The sequence below is a fragment of the Vicugna pacos genome, chromosome 3, assembly GCF_048564905.1.
Source record: "Vicugna pacos chromosome 3, VicPac4, whole genome shotgun sequence".
Lineage (NCBI taxonomy): Eukaryota > Metazoa > Chordata > Mammalia > Artiodactyla > Camelidae > Vicugna > Vicugna pacos.
The window spans coordinates 59,512,745-59,537,498 of NC_132989.1; the positions used below are offsets into that span (position 1 = coordinate 59,512,745).

At 37.9% G+C, this 24,754-nt stretch overlaps 1 protein-coding gene across 1 annotated transcript in view; it reads right to left on the minus strand.

Annotated features, from left to right (window-relative positions):
* ADGRV1 (adhesion G protein-coupled receptor V1) overlaps window positions 1-24,754 on the minus strand; it is a 440,955-nt gene that overhangs the window by 52,680 nt on the left and 363,521 nt on the right. The window contains exon 86 of the mRNA XM_072958404.1: window positions 1,769-1,890. Coding sequence (XP_072814505.1) covers window positions 1,769-1,890 — 122 coding nt within the window. The remainder of the gene's footprint in view (window positions 1-1,768; window positions 1,891-24,754) is intronic.

Genomic DNA, 24,754 nt, shown 5'->3' on the forward strand with positions numbered 1-24,754 from the left:
GCTTCCCCCGACCTAAAGGCTGAAGTTTAACATCCCGTACGGAACATTGATGATGGCGCTGAAGCCAGCCTTGCTGTCTGTCTCCACTCCCATCACACCCTTTGTAACTGCAAAACCTTTCCTCCTCCTGCAACCCCCTGCTTAATGTAGGCAAGATTAATCAAGCTTTCTTTCTGCAGCCTAGGCTAACCTTGCGTGCTTTGCTTGAAACACCCGTCTCTAACCACCTACTCATCACTTAATTAGTAAACATTAAAAGCAACATAAAGTCAGGGGCAGGTAAAATGAGTGAATTAAATCTACCGAGCATAATGACGGCACCTGTCCCATCCAAAGAGGGCAGCGTCTACTGGACTTAAAAACTGCTGCCCTGCAAGTACTGCCATTAAAGAGAAGCCAGATGTTCATTTTATGTGAAATTTCTTAATTTTAAAAGTTTGCAAAAATATTAAAAAAAAATCTAAAACCCTGTTCCATGTACCATTGTGTGTCCACCAAACAAAATACATCTGTAGGCTGTCAGTGTGGACTTTGGTTTTGGTGTTAGTTCTGCTAAGCCCTGGGATTCAAAAGTGACACAATGTCTGACCTGAGCGGTTCACCTTTGGGGCTCAGCTCAAACACTAGCACAGGCAGGAGTAAACAAGTCCTTCACTCTGTTCTCGTAACACTCTGTTTACAAGGCATCTGCCATATATATACCCTTATAGCCCAATTGTTTACTTACTCCCTGAATCACCAGGTCCTAGAGGAGCAGTGCTGTCATCTTCATCCTGGTACTGACAGCACTGGCGCCCTGGACCAGCAATGGGTACACACTGATTATCTACATAACTTGTATCAACTTGATTCCAAACTTTTAAGTTACTTTGTATTTTTTCCTCCCTAAATCGACACTATGTTTTGATTAGGCACCCTGCTCTTAGATATGATCTCACTAAAGAATCTGTCTCCCCAAAAGCAAACCTAAATACGTTTTGAGTCCTATTTCAGGTGTGTGCTATCACCCTAATATGTTTTCCTACAGAGGTTTCTTGCAAGATGGTGGTCAAAGCCAGGGCTGTTTTGAGATAGTTTTGGTAAATTCAAGAAACTATTTGAGTCTAGGACAGATCTTTCCACTTGGGAAAATAAGAAAAATGAGTTCAATTGTTCCATTTGTCAATTTCACAGTGCAACTTTCCCCCATTTTTAACAAAAGCTAAAAAAGTCAGCTTTAATTTTTGTTACAGTTATATCATTTCTAGTTATGCTATCCAAACATGCTCACAAAACTAATTTAAGCTAGGCATTGCCAGACTTGGAGGATGTCAATCATTCATCAGTCAATCAAAATATTAAGCTCCAGACTTAAGAGGGGACTGTGTGAACATCACTGTTACTTCACTGCTCAATTGATCTAAGTTTTAGACACAGCCATGTATGTGCATAGATCCTAGACGGCTGCCATCAGCAAAGTTTATGAACATCAATCCTGTTGAAAAAATATGTTTTTGTAGTTACTGAGATGCTGTCAAAACGAAGGAGAGTAAATACTTTTTATTTTCCTTATCTGTATAATCAGCAAGTTTGAAGCCCAGTCAGCCATACTTCAGGTGCTAAATATGTTTAACATAGTTTTTATCACTTTATTCTAAAGTTCTGACTGATGTTTTTGTATGCACGAATACACCTACGTGTGGACACTTGCTACCTTTACACTGAAACTCCATGCCTTGTGTTCATTAGGAGGCATGTGTACTGTCTATTACCAAACTGTAAGGCTTACCTGCAGACTGTTGAAAATGACAAAGAGGACCAACATCCAGAAGTGTCTGTAAGCCATGTGCAGGCCTCCCCAAAGCCATGTCATCGAAATCAGGGCAAAAAGATACAAAACCAGTGGAATTTCTAGAAATCATAAAAAAAAAAAAAAAGAAAGAAAAGAAAAAGAATTTTTGAACTTCAGAATACCTCATAGTAACACATATATGCAAAATTATTTTTAGCTCCTTTCTGGAAAATACTCCCTATGCCTAAGTACCCATTTTGAAACAACAACCTTGGAAATCCCATTCTTATGCCAGAGAAGAGAAGGCACATTGCTGAGTCCACATTCCTTCTGTTTTGCTGGTAGGCAGGGGGATGGAGAAGGGTGAGAACTGTTCCTCTCCTAGACTACCACCTGCTGGACTGTTCAGGAAGTGCCACTGAGGACCACAGAGATGCAATCACATTTCAATCCCAGGGAAGACAGGGCATATAAATCTCCTTAAAAGAGCTCCCCACCAGAAAATGGTAGACAGCAGCATGCTCCCAAAATTACTGTAGTCCAATCCCACATTTGAAAACATAAATGATATAACTTATTTGTATGTAATGGAAAAATATGCATTCATCTCTTTTTCTGACTGAGTAGACACCAAACTTTATTTATAGCTATGGTTAAGAACAAAGATGAAGGGATGGATTCACTACTGTCAACACTAAGCTTATTCTACCCATCATTTTATCATGCAATTTGTTTTAATAGTTTCCAGAACAGCCTTCTTCAGGGCCAAAGGACTTCATTACTCTTTCTACTTATCTCTGATATTTGGGAATTAGAATAATCATCTTAAAAGGGGATTATTAATATTTAAATGGCAGGCTATGTAAGAATTAGAAAGTGAATCTGATCTCTGCAGCTGCAAATAAACACACTTTCAAGCTACTGAAAGATGAGGATGGACCACATCACTGACAACTCTCATGACAGACCTCAAAGTCCATATATCCTCACCATCATCAACAAAGACCTAAAATCTACATGCACTGTGGAATTATTTACAACTTCAGCAATTTTAAAACTTCAGTTGTTTTGAAACAATCTCAAACTTACAGAAAAGTTGAAAGTACAGTATGACTACAAAGTTTTGCAGTTGTTTTTTTCCCCTGAACCATTTAGAGTTGCCAACCTGATCCCTGGAGTGTGTATTTTCTACAAAGACATTCCTCCTACATAACCACAATACAACCATCAAATCAGAAAATTGACATTGATAGGTTACAACCTTCCTCGGATCCCATTCAATATCTGTCAATTATCCCAATAATTTCTGTTGTAGCAGAAAAATCCAGTTGACATTCTCTATAATTTTCTTTAGTCTGAAATGGTTCTTTTGAGTGTCCTTGACTTTCATGACTAGCGTTTTTGAAGATTACCAGCCAGTTTTTCTCGTAGGGTGTCCTTAAATTTGAATTTGATATTTTCTCATGATTTAGATGGTAAAGTTGACCAGAAATCACAGAAGTGATGCTGGGTTCTTTTTTATCATTTATGCCAAAATAATTCACTTTGTCCCATTATTAAAATGTTCATTTTGGTTACTTGATTAAGATAGCAGACAAACTGTAAAGTTAGTCTTTTCCCCTTTATAACTAATATGTATTGTGTATGGCATTATTTTGAAACTAGGTAAATACCCTTTTACTTATCAAATGTTTGATTTATTCATGTATTTTTTAATAATATGGACCCACAGATTCCAATTTAATGGGTTACTATTTATTGCTATCATTGATTTTGATGTTCAAATCGCCCTAAGTTTGATGAGTGGGAGTCCCTTCAGGATGGTTTCTGCTTTTTCTAGTATGTCCTCATCATCCTGTGAGCACTTTCTTGGCTCTTTGGCCCAACAAGATGTTTCAAGCTCATCTTGTACCTTCTCTGCCCCAGTCCTGGTTTCTTTTAGGGTAGAATGGCATTCAGAAACCAAGATCTGGGGCTGGGCATGATCGTGGCTCCTGAGGGGGGTGCTGCTCCTCAGCCCTCTCTGTAGACACAGCTGGAGAACACGCATGTGTAGACACAAGCTCACACACACATTTATAGCTATATTTCTTTTTTTGGCAGCAGCGGAGCGGGGAGGTAATTAGACTTACTTATTTAATTTATTTTTATTTTTTTAACGGGAGCGCTGGGGATTGAACCCAGGACCTCATGCATGCTAAGCACGTGCTCTACCACTGAGCTATACCCTCTCCTGTATCTATATTTCTATATCTACCTCTACATAATGAAAATCATTAGCTCACAGCAATACTTCAAATTCCCATCCAATGCCACAGGGTTTATTTTCTCCCTTTTTATATTTGTAATTCCCTTCTCTGTTGTTAAGAAATGTACTTCTCATTATTGTTAATATATTCACCTATTTGATCAACTGTATTGGATGGTAACCAATCTTCCATTGCAGTCATCTCTTCCTTGTACAGATGGCCTCCCAGACTCACTCAGGTTCTCATGAACCTCATAGAGGACACCTCACCCTGCATAGGGATGCCCTCTCGTAATGACTGGGTTGGGACACTCCATGCTCGACAACTCCCTGTAGGTGCACATCTTGCTCAGCACCAACTAATGGCCTTAGGATAGAATTGCTTTGGAAGGAAGAGCAAGGAAAGAACAAGAAGAGAAAGGATAGAAAGAGGGGAAGAGGGAATCAGAGCATTTTTTCCTTTTTTGAAAAAGAAAAAAAAAAAGGCTTTAGGAGGAGACCAGGCTGATATCTTGTCAGAGATCCCCTTCACAGAAACATGTCCACTGTCTGAATTGTCATAACTGCACAGAGAAAATAAGAATAATATAAAACACAGTTTATACAGATGAACAGTTTCTTTGTCACTAATGCCTTACCTAAGGACAAGAGAGAATCTATTAAGATTTAATTTTTTTAAAAAATTCATTTTTGTTTAATGAAATCATGCCGTTGGATAAAGGTCCAGAAGGCTTATTTTCACTTCTGACAAGATCCCTAATATTTAGGAAACTGCCTAAGCTACGCTCATGGAAGTTTTCAAAATTAGGTATCAGCCTGGCAATTGCATTCTTTGCTCTCACTGTGTAAGTACAGAATTCTATTTATGGCTCTGTGCACAGTACAAAAGGACACGCATATTTTGCATGAACAGCGAGGAACCAAATTTTCAAAATTTGGCCTGCATGTTCTTCTGAGAGCTTAGAGCCAGACAGTGTGCTGACAAAGCTGAGTGCGGAAGCCAAGAGAGCATTCTGGGGCTGACTAGAAACACCCAGGGCTCATGTTTTTCTGGAACTCTGCAGAAAAGTGTGGTCGCTTGGCACCCCAGATCAGAAACTGCAAGGAAAGAAAGCCAGTCATAAATAATTCAGTATTCTGAACAAGAAACCCCGGGCTGGTTTTCCAGCAGTGCAACAATGATTGAGACGTGATTTCAGATGGAATAAACACACCCAGGGGAACATCTGGATTTTGTGAGCCTGAAGTTTACAAAACTTAGCAAGGCTTCTTTAAAAAATAAAAATTGCAAAAGAATAATTAGGTCTAAGATCTTCGAAGGGGCTCATGCACGTAAGAGGCCCTAAAACCCATGTTTCATGAGCTTTCTGGTTACCCTACCTGAGGAGGTACCTCCCACCTCTTTGGGGCCAAGAGTAACAATGACGGGGTGGGGCGGGGGGGGTGATGAAAGTCGGAGGAGGGTGGGTGTTGTCGTTTAACAGCTACTAGAAATTCCACTTGGCAAACTGAAACTTAAGCTTTATTTAATGAAAACTGTTTTAGTTTCATGTCTCCTAAGCTGATAGGCCACATTTGGTGAACTACTAGTAATTTTCTGTTGGCTATCTAAGTCATCGCTTACCAAAGCAGGCATTTATAAAATTGGCAATGTCAGAAACTTATGTTTAGCTGTGAATTAGTTAAGAGGAAACAGAATCATTTCAATGTTCTCAATAAAAGGAAGCCCTAAAAACACAGCATGGAGCCCAAGGAATAAGGGCTTCTATATAAAGGACTGTGTTGTCCAGAATACATAAGGAACTCCTACCACTGAGCAAAAATCAAACAATCCAAACCAGAAATGGGCAAAGGACTTGAATAGACATTTCTCCAAAGAAGATACACAAATAGCCAAAGAGCACATGAAAAGATGCCCAGCAACACTGCTCACTAGGGAAATTCAAACCAAACCCACAGTGAGGTACTATTTCACACCCTCTAAGATGGCTACTGTCAAAAAACTAAAAAACTACAAATGTCGGTAAAGATATGGAGAAACTGGAACCCTTGTGCCTTACTGGTGGGAGTGTGAAATGGGGCAGCTGCTGTGGAAAACAGTTTGTCGGTACCTCAAAAAGTTAAACAGGATTACCATATAATCCAGAACTCTCACTTCTAGGTATATACTCAAAGTAACTGATAGAAGGGACTCAGAGACTTATACGTCAATGTTCATGGCAACATCATTCACAGTAGCCCGAAGGTGGAAACAACCCAAATGTCCCTCAAGAGATGAATGGATCAACAAAATATGATGCGTACATACAATGGAATATAGCTCAGCCTTAAACGGAAATGAAATTCTGACATGTGCTACAATGTGGATGAACTGTGAAAAATTCTGTTGAGTAAAATAAGCCAGACACAAGAGGACAAATACATGGTTCCACTTATGTGAGGCACCGAGAAAAGGCAAATTCAGAGGCAGAAAGTAGAACAGAGGTCACAAGAGGCTGGGAGGAGGGGAAAGAGAGAGTTATTGCTTAACGGGTACAGAGTTCATATTTGGGATGATGAAAACAGTCTGAAAATGGATAGTGGGGATGGTTGCACAACACTGTGAATGTATTTACTGCCACTGAATTGTACACTTAAAAATAGTTAAAATGGTAAGTTTTATGTTATGTATATTTTACTAGTGTTGTTTTTTTAAGTCCATGTTAAAAAAGGCAGGCCTATGTCAAGACGAAGTTCTGTAACAGGGAGGGAAAAAAATCAAATCTTCCAAGTACTTAATTTAAATACTTACATGAGCAAGGAGTCACTAATGAGAAAAACAAAGTAGTCTGAAAGGTTTTAGTGAAACAAATTACTTCAGCGAAAAAAAAAACGAACACAAACCAGCAAGTGGATCTGTCATTTAGTACTGCTGTCATTAAGATACTCTACTTATGGGAATTTGTAGATTCCATCGAGAATACATAAAATCTCTTTATTTTTAGGGGGGGAATATGATTTCAATGAATTTCACTGCCATTTTTAAAGAAAGTATGGTGCTGTATTATCTCTTTCCTTTGTAATTGCAGCCTTTGCTTTATTGCTATGCACCAGTGACAACAATAATGGCTTTATTATGGAAATCACACCTCATTTACATGCGGCTGAAATTTATTCTGTGTTTACAATCTTCTAAAGCACTTGTTTTAATTTTACCTCACTGACCTCCTGATTCTAACAATTTGGATGTGCTACTAAAACAAACTCATCAACGTAGCACAACTGTGAAACAATGTGGGCTTAAGATATTTATGGGTCTGTTTCCGACAATAAGCATGCATTATTTTTAAATGAGAAAAAAAAGGTAATTAAAAAAAGGCATCAAAGGGTCTTATTTCTAAAATATGGGCTTATATTCTGAAATTAACAGAGACTCAAAGGCAAAGAAGTTTCACTGATATGATCCACTTTCTGGTGAGAAAATATTAACTGTCCTCTTGAGCTTTCTTAACAAGGGTTAACACGCAATGCATAGTCACCCACTAGTGTTCTCAGTAAATAAATCTGATGTCACAGAAGAAGACACACACATATTTCATAGAAGTCAAATCAGCATTAGGATACTGTAGGTGGAATGGATAGCAAAAAATTTATGGATTGGATTTGCAAACTGTTCAAAGAAACACTCCATACTTCATTTGAGTAGCTTGCATTCCTAACCTTTGCTCACTACTCCTATACACGGTTCTAGTTTTAGAATTCCTGTCTTGCTTCAGTACTTCAACACATTCCCAAAAGAGCTCGTGAGAACCCATGTGGATAATAGGGAACCCACTCTAAGTCCTGTGGTTCTTGTCTCCAGACAGAGTTGCAAATGTTTGTTGCAGCAGGCTCGACTTTGTGTATCTCAACTTGATGATGTGCCGGGCTCTTCATTTTAATTAGCCTTCCTTATCGGATTCATAATCTCTAGTGTCACCTTCTTTCAATGAGCAATTTAAGGGCCAACAATTTCCAAATATGCATCTCTCTCTCTCCTGAGCTCCAGGCCTTCAGGCCTGGAGATCCTCAAAAACATCTCAAATGCAGTTCATCCAAAGCTAGATTTGCTATCCTTCCCCTCAGACTTTCTCTTCCTTCTGATTAGTACTGCCACCCATATAGATTTACCTATAATTCATTTTTCCTCATATACTGCACCAAATGGGCAGGGAGAGGGGAAAAGAAACCATGCACATGGTCGGCACAGAGCCTGGCACAAGGCACATGCTCAAAAAGCCTTACCTGCTATCATCCTTATTTCCATCACCATCACGACTTTAGTCAAGTTAGAGAAATAGCGCATGGCTATAGAGAGCCCTCTCTCGCATCTTTTAAGTGCCAAAACATCTTGTAATAAAGAAACATGTTTAAATTTTCTGGTACCTCGATTTTCCAAGCCTATTTGGTGTTAGAACCCTTCTGTTTACCTTGACATAATACGAAGATCGCACACAGAGGAGGCTTGCTTTCAGTGTGCAGACTCTTAAGTTCCATCACATCCAAACTCTCACTGATCAATCTATTTAAAATGGACCCCTCAGTGTCTTCTATTCTCCTCTGTCTCCCTTTGATATTTTCTTTTCTTTTCTATTCCATTCCATTCTGTTTCATCCCATCCTACCCCATCTCATCCCATCCCACTAAAAAATTGCTTGCAATCAGACTCATCAGTGTATTGTACCGTGACCCACAATGTGCAAACCTTTGCTCTAAAAGGTAATTTAAGTAGCTCTTAGAATGTCTTAGACATAAGGTGGGTACAGTAAACATAACTACAGTGGACACCTACAGCCACCGTGTTCTGACCCAGATTTACCCCGACCTTTCCTGAAGTATGAAGGAGGCAGGTGTAATTTGGAGAGATCTTTCCAGGTGAGATATTGGATCTGCCGGTAGAGAAGAGAGTCAATACTGGCCTCGAGGATATTTTCCAGGGGTAAAGAGGAGGAATGCGGGCAAATCCTCAGAGGAGTCTCAAGTCTGCTGGGAACCTAAGCAGCTGTACTCTGTCAGTGACTGACTTCGGGCGCTCCTGGACGCTAGAGGACAGCTGAGTGTCAGGACTACTTTGAGCGTGCTTTATTGGGGCTGGAAAAAAATGGTACAAGCCTAGAATTACGGTCTCGCCTAGCAAAAGCTATATATAATTTTCAATTTGCAGGCTATAATTTTGAATCTAAGGAGAATAATCAAGTTAGATGAGACATACCCACATGGACCTTGTATGCACTGTTATTAGGATAATTCCATGTACTTCAAAGTTGCCAGATAATATTCTACTGGGGGGAGGGATCAAACAGGTCTGTGATTCTTGAGGAAAAGGTTAAACGATCTGTTTTCCTCTTGTGAGAAAAAGTGTCTTGGAACTACGGGAAGGAGAATTATCATAGGGGTTCACAAACAACACAGTCATTTTATACACATTTCATAAATGTTTCATAAATGACATTATGACAAATGTTTTTAGAAGATCAGAGTTCTAAAACAAACATGAAGTCAACCAACCAACAATCGAAGACTGGCTTAACCTAGTTTCCTAACTTCATTACCGGTTACTCGGCCGTTAAGGAGTTCCAGTCACCTGCAGGCATGCTCAGGCACCTAGGAGCAATTCCCAACACACTCGGCTTTCATAACACAACGAAAATGTACAATGCATCTTTCAACCTGCTACATCTATATTTTAAATCTTACTAGACAGCCTCATAATTGTTGGAAATTAGGTTACTATGTTTTTGGCCTTAAATAACCAGTTATGTTTAAAGATAGTCTGATAGTACATCACATAGCAGTCATTAAGATTTAACAGGCTCAAATTCAACACTGAAGTCTTGAGTCAATCCTGACACGTCTCAAAAAATTTACACTAAAAATAACTCTATGTGTTCAAGATAATATTTTTACAGTGTGTTAAATATGTCAGTTCCCAGAACAGTTTCCTGGTAGACCCTCGATCTGGACAGATGCCAATTGACCTCAATGCTTACTTCCGTTCCTTAATTTGGTTCACTAGCCAGACATCATGTTACAAAACTGTAACACCAATTAAATATTTTATTTTATTTTTACATCCTTTGCTATGTTGCTATTCTAAAAAGCCTACTCGAGTGAAATCCTTTGGTTCCTCCCTGTCAGTGTGATTAATTGCATCCCTTCTCCCAGCAGAGAGATAACCTGATATTAGATTATCAGGGTATTCTCTGGTCTTAAAAATAACGTTACGTTATTTCCCAAAAGCTTTGGGGATATTACTTCTCTCTGTTGTTAAATAACTGTATCTGTAAATACAGAAAACTAATACCAAACCCACACAGAGAGTGGTTTTCCAGAGTGTACAGTAACAGACCATAAAGTGGTATAATACCTGTGTTGTATTAAGACTTACATTATCCATTTAAACAATGGTACAGTCCTCACAGGTGTGCTAGGAATGTCTATGCATAAGGGAATGAACTAACACTTTACTGCTCATTCTCACTAACAACCCTGGATCAAGCCCTTACAGAAAAGAAAGAGAAACCATTGTGTTAAGAAAGAAAGGCAATCCCCAGATTGAATGCCATGTATATGATCTATGGGAAAAGGAGGCTGCCCACCACCCCCCCAAATCTACATTGAAAAGTATTTGCACCCAATGATAAACCTTTAAAATGTTCTTTCTGTATTTGTCAGTGTCTTACATAGACCTGAAAATCTGTGAGATTTTCATTCCAACTTTCTCTCCTCTTTCATGTGGAATTAAAATTGTTAAAGGTAGATTGTTTCACAGGTATCGGGTATTATAAGCAAATGTAAGGTAGATACTAGAGCTTATTTTTTGCCCCAGGTTCAAAACTGTATGTTTCCCATTTCCTCTTCCTCCTCTTCCTCCTCCTCCTCTTCCTCCTCCTCCTCCTCCTTCTTCTTCTTCTTTTTTTTTTTTAAAGAGTGAGAGCATTGGAATTTTACTTAACTCTGGGTGCCCTGAGTTTGGCATTAGTACGTAAGATTAACTAATGAATAGCCATGCAATTTTTGGGGTTACTTTGCTTCCCAACCCCCACAAGGAGCTATTTATACTATTCAATTCCATCTTTAATAGGCTACACAGACCCTGCTGTATTTTTTTCTATCCTTTTTTTTTTAACCAGGTGAAGTTTATTCTATTATAAAGCTTGTGAACCACATTTGTGAAAAACAATTTTTTTATGGTGGCAAAGCAGCTTTACTATAACCATAGATTAAGTGGTTATTTGCAAACACTTTGGAGTCAGGGAGGGAAAATGATGGAGAGAGGGATATCACCACACTGCTTGGAAACCATATAATTAAATGAGTGTAAGTATCAAACATTGTTCATTTCAATCACTTGTTAATTTACAGGCACACCATTTATACTGTCTTATAAAACTGCACAGCAGAGCTTCAGATTATTCTTCAACACTCTTAGTCTTTCCTGCAACCCACTTCCTACTTCTTCTTTGAAGTTGACGTATCCTAATTATAAATCACATCATTTGCTTTCCTGATAGTTATTAATACTAAATTTTATAATTTCCTTCTGGAAATTCAACGAAAAGAAAAAGATTGGTTTTGAATATGGGCCCTCAGCCAAATAAACTTTTTTAAAAAGCATGCACTGAGGTCAGCTGAGTGGGATTTATTCATAAAAAAGGCAGAATACTAGAGTGGTTATGAGTATGGACTCCAGAGCCAGATTCCTTGAGGGCCACTTACTAGCTGTGTGACCTTGGTGACTTACTTGATTGGTCTGATGTACAATTTCATCTGTACAACAAGGATAACATTAATAACTTCTAAATAAGGTATTCTTGATTCAGTGAAGGTTTAATGGTTGAAATGCAGAATACTTAGAACAGTTTTATATCTATTTTGGCTATTGCTTATTACTCAAAAAATTTATTTATTTATTTAATATTAAAAATGTATTTGATAAAATTTGATAAGTAAAAGAATGAGTTACAAATGGGCCTTCTTTCAAAGACACACATACATATATACATTCACTATGTATATGCACACACAAACACTATAATAAAAGGGAGAAGATAAATATGAGAACAGAGGGATCAAGTTATATAAAAATTCAGGGAAAGCAGCAGTTACCTCCTGTCAGTGGAAGCAGAGAGGCCTTTGTGAGGAAGAAGGAATTTCAGCTAGGCTTTAAAGTGAGCTATATTTGAACATGTGAACTTTGAGCTTAAGGTAGTGGAAATAGCATAAAGAGAGGCAAAAAGGCAAATGCACAAATTGGTGTAAAATTGTCCTTCTGATTGGTGCTGAAGGTCCACGAAGCTGAAGACTATGAATATCTGTGGCACCAGGCCACTAAGGGATCCTGAGGACCAAGTTAAGCAATACAGAATTATTTTACAGGAAATGGAAAGACATTTAAAATGTCTAAGATGACCAATCAAAACAGAAACGTCCTTAATGTCACAGGAAAGTACATTGATTGGTGGAGAGAATGCTGGAGGCAGGGGTGCCAGGCAGGTAACTGGTCAGAGTGAGAGACAATGAAGGGCTGGGCCGAGAAAATGGCAGAGGAGTGACTCTCACATTGGAAAGAAGGGGATGGACATGAAAATATTACAGAGGTAGAATTTAAAGAAGTACCTTCAAATCAGAAAACAATGAGAAACTTTAACATTATACAGATATTGGGACTTCATCCCTGGAGATTCCAATTCAGTAAGACTTTAGAAAGACGTCTAATTCCTGAAAGTGTGATTCTGATAATCCGTTAGTTTGACAACTACTGACCGGAAAGTCCCTGACTACGGAGTAAAAGAAGTTACACTGGCTTCAAGGTCAGGAAGATAAGAAAAGGATTCAGAGGAAGAAGAGAAGGAAGAGGAAGAAAGAACAACACAGAAATCAGAGCAACTGGGGCAGGCAAGTTGTTGACAATTTTTGTACTTTCCTGAGGACAAGATACGACTGCTCAGGAAGAGGACAGAGGAAGTTAGGAAGAGAAGTTGAGCTCAAAGTGATAGATTTGAAAATTATCACCATAATTTGAAAAAGACAAAGGCAATCCCTGGAAAACACATATACTCCAGAGTGATGAGTCATAAGAAGGTTGAGTCATGGACTGGGATTTAGCAGGAAAAAAAAAAGTGTATCATGAAAACTAAGGCAGATAAGACCATCAAGGAAGGGAGGTTGGCAGTACTGATTTATGCAGAAGAGTTTAAAAATAAGGACACGGAGAAGACTGGTCAGTTGACTTGGTGTCCAAGGTTATGGGTGAAGAATGGAAGGGAATAAGCAAGGTACTCTCAAGGCATAGCAGTGAAAGAAGGTGTTGAGTATAGATAGCTCATATGGACCTACTGTTCAAGAAGTTTGTGGGTAAAAAAAGAATCTGAAGCCAACTGTAACAGTCAACAGTCATGAACAGATTCATTAAAAAAAGTTTGTTGAAGGAGAAAGGCAGGGAAGTAACTTGATAAGGCAGCAGCATTTTGAATAAGCTCTTTGAGACACTGAAAAGTGATGCATGTTTATAGATGGAGAGGAAAGACCCAGGATAGAGAACTATTTAAGACGTGAGGCAACTGTGGAAAATGTAATGAAATAAGTTCCAAGAGAAGGACGAATAGATGAAGAGCACAATTGGGAGGGTTGCCTTGGGTGAGAATGATTTACCTCTTTACCTAAAATGGAAGGAAGAGTGGCAAAGAAGGGAGAAAAAAATAAATAATCAAAGAAAATGAGGAAAGTTGAGTGAGGTAACTAACATCATGTCGTTTTCACATCTTATATAGAGAGTGATGATAGATAGCATTAAGCACATGACTTAAGAGCTGTGGAATCTATTTCAAAGATTACCTAAGAATTAATTAAAGATAATCCAAAGGATTACTGAGAAGCAGAGATAGCTCAGTTAAGGTCAGTTAGGATAAATTAGTATCTATTACAGAGTAGCACTAATTGGCTGATAAAGTAGAGAAGTGTGTGACAGAGACTTGAATGATGGTTGGCAATATTCTTTAAGGAGGGAGCCAAGTTGGTGAGGAAATCAGGGGAGTTAGTGAAAATATCCTTGGATGTTCAATCACAGGGTCAAGGAAAGTGAGGTCACGATGAAGATAAAGAACCAGTAGGAGTGAGGAACTGGGAGAGGAAGACAGAGAGAGATTGTGTTCAGAGAGAGATGTGAAGAGGGAAGTGGTGACCCAGGAAGGGAAAATATCATAAGAAATGGTAACCACAGTGATATGAACAGGAAAAGGGTGTAAGCAGAAAGCAGAAATTTAAAAATAGGAAAAATTATTATGCAGGGACATATTGACCTTGAAGTGTAAGATGGAACGAAAGTATTTTTGATATCCTATTATTTGGAGTAGCCTCTTGCAGCTGGTTGTAAGAAAAGTAAATTTTTTATGAGGCTGCCATTTTGGTTATGATAATGCAACTGAAAGAGTATTTTTATGAAAGGATCAGACCAAGTTTGTTACTGCTCTCTGGCCCAATGAAATTCAAACTTCACCTTTGACATGGTGTCCTTTCCCACTATAAGGAAAAAACTTATTATAAAAAAGTCATTTTTCTCTAACTTTCTGAGTTTTATAATGTAGAAACTATTAAGTATCACTGTGTGATAAAGGACATTGAGTCAACTGTACAGTTTAAAAGAAATCATGAGCAATTGCTAATTCCCCAGATGACTTGTCCCCACTTCCTATTTCCCTAGTCCTAACAATCCTATTTTCCTTTATTTCTGAATCTTCTCTTTAAAATTGTACCAGTACCTGACTGGATAAAGAAGATGTGGTATATTTATACAATGGAATACTACTCAGTCATAAAAATTGACAACATAACACCATTTGCAGCAACATGGATGCTCCTGGAGAATGTCATTCTAAGTGAAGTAAGCCAGAAAGAGAAAGAAGAATATCACATGAGATCGCTCATATGTGGAATCTAAACAAACAAACAAACAAACAAACAAACAAAGCATTAAATACAGAACAGAAATAGACTCATAGACTTGTGGTCGCCAAGGGGGTGGGGGGTGGGAAGAGATAGACTGGGATTTCAAAATTGTAGAATAGATAAACAGGATTATACTGTATAGCACAGGGAAATATATACAAGATCTTATGGTAGCTCACAGAGAAAGGAATGTGACAATGAATATATATATGTATATATATGTTCATGTATAACTGAAAAATTGTGCTCTACACTGGAATTTGACACAACATTATAAAATGATTATAAATCAATAAAAAATAAATAAATAAATAAATAAATAAAATTGTACCAGTATCAGTTGATTAATTAAAATATGATCAGTTATTTTTGTGACTATTTGTATTTTTTAAAGAATTGTGTAGGCACTGAATCATAAATAGAAAATCTCTCTAAATAATGAGAATAGCAATTAGTAATACATGGGAAAAGTTGCAAATCAATAATGGAATTGACACCTTACAACTAGGGATCTGCCTGATTAGAAAGAACCATGGTGTATTATAGGATCACTATGTTGACACCAAATGAGGTTCCTCATAGACCAGGTCAAGGGGAATACAGTGTTTCCAATGCCATAAATATTGTAAGATAAAGCAGCCTTGAAAAACTTATTTTTCTACTAGTAGAGTTTATATACATTCTTTGGCAATGGTCTGAATACAAATTTGAGAGAGACACATTAAAAAGATCAGAAATTATATTTTCATCAGCCAAGGGTTAATGGAAGACTTCAGTCACCCATTAAAAAAAATGAATGTGCTCTTAGATCAAAGCAATAAACATGAATAGCTACTTTACGTAGCTTTCAAAAGAGTAAAAAGTAATGCCTCGTTGCTAAGTTTTCTAAGATAACTAAAGAAGGATTTGAGAGGGGAAACTTCCTTTAAAAGAATGGAATATGCCAGGAAAATTAAAATGTAAACTTTTTATTAACTTGGAGAAAAACTACCAAGGAAATATATGGGAAACTCAACCTACGTATCCAAAATAGAAACAATTGGGAAAGTTTCACTGATTCTCTGGATCAGGCTGGGGCATTGGCAGTTGTATGCTTATGTCAACAAGAGCTGCCAGCCACACTGAAGGTCAGAGTGTGTGGTGCGCTCAGGCAGCAGTGCCACAGTGATGCGAAGGCACTGGCTCTAAATGTGTACCCTGTCTTCCACTAACATGCCACTGAAGCCTATTCATCATGGGTATCAAGAATTCAGCTTCAATGCCATTCCTTCTTCTCCCCAGCCACCATAAACAATGAACTCAGTAAGTGAGAGTGAATTCAGTAGTATTATTTAAGTCCAGACTCATCAGACATCGTGTCACTTTGAGGCAGCAGCACTAGTTCAACATGGCTATGCATATAAAGAGTTTACATGGGTGGAATTTTCCTTTTATTCTACAGTCTGAGGGTTGCCGTTGAATGACTTTAATGGTGTGATCAATTTCACCTTGTAGATGGGTTCAACGTGGAATGGGGACAGACAAGAATCAAGGAGCATCAATCTTAAGACAGGTATGAGATGATGGGGACATAACCCAGGTGATGTAGACTGAATTGCATCCCTCCAAAATTCATGTGTTGAAGCCCTAACCCTCAGTGTGATGGTATGTGGAAATGGGGACTTAAGGAGTTAATTAAGTCATGAGGGTAGAGCCTTCATGAAGGGATTAGTGCCTTTACTTTCTCCCTCCCATTTTCTGTCTCTCTCTCTCTCTCCTCCCCACCATGTGAGAACACAGCAAGAAGATAGCCATCTACAAGCCAGAAAGGGGGCTCTCATCAGGAACCAAATTGGCCAGCACCCAAATTATAGGACTTAGCCTCCAGAACTGAGAAATAAATTCCTATTGTTTAAACCACCTAGTCTATGGCATTTTGTTACGACAGCTCAACCTCATTAATACAGCAGTCATAGCCATGAAGAAAGGAAAAGAGGTGTATCCGAGAGACATTTAGGAAGTATACAGAACAAAGTGGTTATACATCTGACTGTATTCTATACCAGTTACATATGGAAAGAGTTGTTATGCTAACAAGAATACAAAGGCATACTGAATCTTAGCATATTCCAGAGAGTGTACTTAAGACTTTATATAAATTAACATTTAATCTTTCATACAGCTCTATAAAGTTAAATATTATTATGCCTGTACTACATATGAGAATAGTGAGGAAAATTAGGCATGTTTCAATATAAGGACAGTCTTTCTTGGAAATCAGAAGATGAAGGAATAATTTGCTAGCTGGATCACTTCAAATTCTTTCTGGGGAATGGAGTCTAATAATTACTTTTATGGAATTAGAGTTTGCTAGGTTTAATTTAATGTTTACATGTTATTTTTCTCAATGAAAGGTTTGATTCTGTAAAAAGTGAGACAGTATATATAAAATGCTTAGCACAGTGGAGTATGCCAGAAAAATAAAACTGTAAATAGCATATGGTGAGTCTTAATTGGTAGTGGTGAAGATGATAATGATGGTGACCACCAGGGCCCAAGCACCTTCACATCTTCCTCTTATATGTGGTCCAGTCCTTTGCTCCTCCAGCTCTACCACATCCATGCTCTATGCCCTCTGCCCACCTAGGAAACAAATGCAGATTGACTTTAACAGTTTAGTACTCAAATAGCCTGAACAGAGAGCTATTCTTGTCCTCATCGGTATTCAGCTGAAACTAAGTAAAAGGCAGTCACTGAGGTATAGACGTTCAGGAAACTTGAATTTTAGAGAGACCCAGCTCTGCCACAAATTACCAGTCCTGTTTCTTCTTTGGTTATATGCAAGTCAGAAGTTCAAACAGAAACTTAAGCTTTCTCTCAATTCTTTGATTGGATTTGATTTTTTTTTTACTTTTTATCTCTATGTTCTAAGTCTCAGAAGACTAATCCCTGATGTAATTGTTCTAGGAGTTTTCATTTTTTAACACCTTTATTGTGGTATGGTTCTGGTACAGTAAACTACACATTATTTCAAATGTACAGTTTGATGAATTTTGATAGATGTATACACCAATGAAACCATTACCACAATCACTTAGCTAACATTTCTATCACTCCCCAAGAGGTGCAATTTTCGAATTCCCCGTTTATCCCTTCCCACTCCCTTTACACGCTGGTAACCATAAGTTTGTTCTCTACATCTGTGAGTCTGTTTCTGTTTTGTAGATAAGTTCATTTCTGTCCTTTTTTCTTTTTTTTTTTAGATTCCACATAAAAGCAGTATCACATGGCATTTTTTTCTTTCTCTTTCTGGTTTATTTCACTTTGAATGATGATCTCCAGGTCCATCCATATTGCTGCAAATTGCATTCTTTTATTCTTTTTTATGGCTGAGTAGTATTTAATTGTGTGTGTGTGTGTGTGTGTGTGTGTGTGTGTGTGTGTATCACATCATTTTTATCCAGCCACCTGTTAATGGACATTTGGGTTGTTTCCATTCCTTGGCTATTGTAAATAGTGCTGCTATGAACACTGAGGTGCATGTGTATTTTTGAATTATATTTTCCTCTGGATGTATGCGCACAAGTGGGATTGCTGCATCCTATGGTAAGTCTGTTTTTAGTTTTTTAAGGAAGCTTGTTCTAAGAGTTTTTAATGAGGAATAGCAAATCTCTAATTTTTTCAAAACAAAAATGAAAAAAACCAACACACACTGAATGACTACACATCATCTTCCAGGCATAAAGATTTCTGACTTGAATCTTCAAAGATTGAAGTCATAAATATAAATCTAAGCAGGGAATGAACATCCATAATGTTTCTTTAAATATTTTGGATTTCCCCCACCACTATTGGCCACATGTGGGGAGACTGAACTGTGCTCACAAAGATTTTTTTAAGCTCCAGCAGCAGAAATTGTTCATTGTCCAGTGAGAAGCTTTGGGGTTTTCCTTAGGTCCCTAGGCATTGTTTTTTATTTTCTTTTCAGCAATGGAACTGGGAATAGACTGCAAACAAGCCAAGGACATGTGAAACCTGTTATATTGGTCATTCTGGATCTGATTCAAGCACGCACTGTTACTAGGTAAGATTACTTTTACTCTGCTTTAGTGGAAGCCTCAATTTTGGTTTAGGAAAAAAATCATATTGTGTTTTTCCACTTTTATTTATGAACTATGTAAAATCTAAAATGCCAATGACACATACTTATAATTTTGTAATACATATCTGGAATGACAAGAAACACAAATTTAAAATAAAACTTAAATGCAAAAAAATAAAAGTGACAAAATTTAAAACGACAATGACATACTTAGAATTTTGAAGTGAGAACAGTAAGGATAGTAGAATCAGAGCAGTTCGGCTACTGAGAACTACAGAATTAACCACCACAAAACTTGGTGGCTTAAAATAATCTATTATTTTTCACAGTCCTACGATCTGGGCTGGGTAGTCTTCTGCTCTGTGTGGTGTCTCCTCAGGCTGGCACCTGTAAGAAGGCTTCTTCACTCCCATGTCTGGAGTCAGAGCTGGGATGCCTGCAACGAATGGAGACTGGCCAAGCATGCTCATTCACACGGCCACTCCACACGACTAGCTTGGAGTTTCTAACATCATGGTGGTCTCAGGGTAACTGCACTTCTTACATGGTGGCTGGCTTCCAAGAGAAAGGAAGCTGAAACTGCTGGTCCTCTTAAAGGCTAGACCCATTATGGGGCAGTATCACTTTTCCATCAGATAATACTGGTCTAAGCAGTCAGTCCAGAGTGAAAGGATGGGGAAAGAGACTCCCTGCTTTATGTGAGGAGCAGCTCATGTGCAAAGGGAGGGAAATAACTGATAGCGGCATCTCTGGAGACCACAACACAGAGTGTGCTGCATTCACCAGGAGCAATTTCCTTTTCTTCTTTTTCCTTTGGCTTTCACTGAGTTTCTTGAAACTCTTTTTGAAATTTCTACGGTGTCAGGAGAAAAAAAAGTCACTCAATTCTAGGATGTAAGGGATGATACTTTGTAATATTAATTATAACAAGTTTTCAATGATTTTCATAATAGCAATGGAATTTTGATGTATTGCTGTTCACTGTAAATATGAAGAAATGGAGCCTCAGAAGAAATGGGAGCATTCATCTTCAGATATATAACCAAGCAGAGAAGTGGCCATGATAGAACCGGGAGATTCTGTATGAACCAGGAGGTCCGTGTTATACGTGGCTAGCTGGATCCAGCCATCTTTACATATTTTTATGTATCATATTGAAACACGTGTGTGGGGTTTTTATAAGAAAGGGGTATGTAATCACCTACTTCCTCTTTTTATTCAAATTAATTTTCCTTCCCTGATCCGGGAATCATTCCTCACATAAGAACTGCATGATGAATCAGAAGGGAGTCAGTAAATTCTAATGAGCCTAAAGGAGAGACAAGCTTATCATTGCCAGAGATCAAAACCAAACCCTAAAATTACAGGTTTCATTTAAAATGCCATTTGAGACACTGAAATTTAGTTCAGGGAACATACCTTTATCCTGACTCATTCTCACTGCATGATCACCCTACTGAAGGAGGAGGAGGCCAGTGAATTTCATTAGGGGCCACTGACCTTTGAAAATTTGGTTCATAGCAGCCCAGCAGCAAGAGGGGAGCAGTGCCATCACTGCCCCAGCCACGCTCAGAACGGGTGGGACTGACAATGGCCACCGTTGGAGACTACAGCACAGAGTGTATTTTATTTACTGGCAGCTCTTCCTCTGTGTGCCCTTTCCTTTAAACTTCAGCAAGTTTATTTAAACCCTGAAATTAAGGGATGTCAGGAGAAAAAAAGTCACTCAACATATAGACTATGAAGGGGTTGGTACTGAACAGACATAACCAACGCAAGTGTTAACGTCAAATTGCTCATAATTGATGTCTTGTGCACATTAATCTGCACAAGAGTGATTCGTTTGGAGAACAGTTCTACAGAAATATGGAAGAGTCAAGGCCTAGCAAAATGATTGATGCAAGCTCCTCAATTATTCAAACAGGCCTGATGCTGGTGTCAACTAATCACATCTGTTTACCAAACCTAAAACCCTAAGGGAAACAAATAATCCTAATCATTCTAATTACTAAAAACAAAAACCAGCTTGGCTGTAAGGAAACTACAAATTGACCTTTCCTTCTCACAATGCATCTTACTCATTACTAAAAGTAATTTATAGATAAAGAAAGCTCTTGACAAGATTTCACCAAAAATATTCAAAATTTAGCATAATTTGGAGAACTAGGAAACTGCTTCCACTGTAAGAAAAGGGGACTTACTTTTAACTCTTGACTTATTATTTGAGGATATATTTCTCATGACACGATCTAATATAGTTGACCCCTGAACAACATAAAGGTTAGAGAGAAGCCAAACCCTCTCACAGAAAAAATTCCACCTGTAACGTTACAGTTAAGCATATACATATTCTGTACAGTTCAAACCAGTGCTGTTCAAGGGTCAGCTGTAATATCTGAAAATGCTCATCCAATTAAAAAACGCAGGGCAAAACATAACTAAACTATAAACCATATCTGCTGCCTTAGGAAAAAGGGCTACTTTTGCACGCTTGGAATTGTAGAGAACCAAGCTGGACCTGTTAGAGATTATAGTCTTCCCTCTGTATCCGTGGGGAATTAGTTCCAGGACCTTGCAGGATGCCAAAATCCAAGGATGCTCAAGTCCCTTATATAAAATGGCATAGTATTTGCATATAACCTATGTACATCCTCCAGAATACTTAATCTCTAGATCGCTTACAATACGTAATACAATGTAAATGCTATGTAAGGAGTTGCCGGTGTGCAGCAAATCCAAGTTTTGCTTTTTGGAACTTTTTGGGATTTTTTTTCCAAAATATTTTCAATCCATGGTTGGTTGAATTTGCAGTTGCAGAATCTGGTGAAACGAAGGGCCGGATGTAATTAGAACCACCCTACTTCTCAGGTATAAAGTATACACGGGAAGTAAAAAGTGCAGGTATCTGAGAGGAAAGAAGAGAAGAGGCTGGGTACCAGTCTGTGTTGTCTTTGATGCTTAGGTTTTAGACAACTTAGTGGCATCTGCTTGCACCGTGGACTCTGAACCCATAAATGGGGTCTGTGCTACTTATTCTAACAATAAAGTATATTAGAAGTAAGGAAAAGGTACTTACTATTCAGTTTTTCAAAAATATAGACTTGGGAACTTTACTAATACACTAGACCTTACATCATTCTCCCATCACCCCCACCTCCGCTTTTTAACAATGTAGATATTTATATGTAGTTATGTTAACTTTTTTTTTAATTCTAGAAAATTCTCAACCATTATCTCTTCAAATCTTGATTTGTGTCAATTCCCTGTATTCTTTTCTTCTGGCAATATATTCTCATACTTCTCAGCTTTGTTTTCATGTTTTCTCCTTTCTTAATATGTTTCACTGATGAATTCCTTAATCTTAGCTTCAGATTCTAATTAATTAATTCCCTCTTCTCTGTGTTTCATCCATAGTTTATCTCAAATATTAAGATACTTAAAATTTTCAACTAGTATATTTTTCATTGCCAAGATTTTAAAATTTTTTTCATTTTCATATTTATCTGTTTTTATTTAGCTGTTTGTACCTATTTTTGTTCTTTATGTTTAAGTTCTTTCCGTGGACATATTTTCCTTTATGTCAGGGGTCGATGGTCATACCATTTCTGTACAGGGCCAGATACCAACTATGTTAGGTTTTTCAGGCCATGTGATTTTTGTTGCAACTGCATATACTCAATTATGTATTGTGAAAGCAGCCATAGAATATATGTAAACAAATGGGTGTAACTGGGTGCCAAAAAAAACTTACAAAACAGGTCACTGCAGCTACTTTGGAAAACAGTTTAGTAGTTCTTCAAAAAGTTAAATATAAAGCTACTGTATGGCCAAGAAATTCCAATACTAGGCATATGCCCAAGAGAAATGAAAACATATTTTAATACAAAAACTTGTATATGAATATCCACAGCAGCCTTCTTCATAATAGTCAAAAGGTGAAAACAACCAAATGTCCATCAGCTGATGAACAGATATGCAAAAGGTAGTGTATTCATACAGTGCAATATTATTTGGCAATAAAAAGAACTAAGCATGGATATATGCGCTAATATGAATGAACTTTGAAACCACTACAAGGAAGTCAGATATAAAACACTGCATATTCTATGATCCCATTATATGAAATGTCTAGAATAAACAAATCTATTGAGACAGAAAGCTGATTAGCGGTTACCTAAGGTTCACAGAAGTGGAGAATGGAGAGTGACTGCTAATGGCATGGGGCTTCTTTGTTGGGATGATGAAAATATTCTAAAATTAGATTTATGGTGATAGTTATGCAACCATATAAATCTAATAAAGATCAATGAATAAAGACCAATTTAAACAGATGAGCTTTATGGCATGTAAATTATATCTCAATGAAGCTGTTAAAAAGATAAAGTGAGGAAACAGGTGAGTGGCTGGTAGGGCCACAATTTGACGATTCCTGCTTTATATTTTTGAGGAGCCTAACATACTTAGTTATTTATAGTTTATTCTATTTTTATATTTTCTTTCTGGATTAAATTCATCTTTCTAATTGCTGATTTTTAAGGACTGTCTTTGTTAGTTTTCCTCCCATATTTGAGACTTTTATGTTGTAGCTCATCTTGAGTGGGAAGCATTGTTTCTTTGCTTGCTCTCTCTCTCTCTCTCTCCCTCCCTCCCTCCTTCTCTCTGTCTCTGTCTCTGGCTATCTTTCTCTGTCTAATGGCTCTGTGGTGGCCTCCACTTAACCCTCCTGTCCAAAGAGGACGAGTTTGATGCCTTGGGTCTTCTGCCCCCATAATGATACATGAATATGGCAGATAAACGCTGTGAACTCTAGAGAGCTTGGTCTCGGAACTTGATAAGATGCTTCACCTGCCTTGCCCGTGGGCTCCCAGATTCCTAACCTAAAGCCCAAGTTACTGTGGCAGCTCTGTTTCAGGCATCTTGCAAGTGCTATTGCTCCAGGCTACCTGCCTTGGGTGAGACCCTTAATTCCCAACTTCCCACCACAGCAACTGAGATACTCCTGCATCCCCAGGCTTGTGGACCCAGGGAACATTATCAGGTCCTTGGCTGCAGCCCAGCTAAGACTCCGTGTTTCTGCTTTATTTCTGATCCACAGTTCATCTTCTTTTTAATTTTCTCTTATTATAGCTTGTTATTAACTGTTATGTATGTACATGGAGCAGGGGAGTGGGCAAACCATGAATTTATAGTCCCATCTTGACAGGATACTTTCCAGGGCAGTGCAATGGGATTTTAGCAGAAAAACTCAAAGTATCAAATGCTCCTTGGTAGAATAGACAGACTGTTTTTTTCTTGCAATTTTGAATTTGAGGAAAGTGAAACATATTCAAGTGGAGGAAAGTCAAAGGAGGTTTCAAATAAAATATGAAATATCAGGTCAGAGCTGAAAGCTGAACACAAAATGCTGGGAATCACAGAAGTCAAGTAAAAAATAATAGTCCTGACAATAACTTCCAAAGGGACACCTATGAACAGATCAATGAGGTAAATTCTGTAATTTCTACTGTTGATGATATAACAGAATCCTCTTCTTCTTAATGCTGTTTTAGCTTGCAGATCCGCTTCTACAATTATAAGAGTTTATGGTGCATTGATGATTATTAATTTATTCATTTAGTCAAGAAATATTAATTGTGCTCCTGCTATCCCTTGAGCATTCTACAGCACTCTGGTGTTACAGATGAATAAT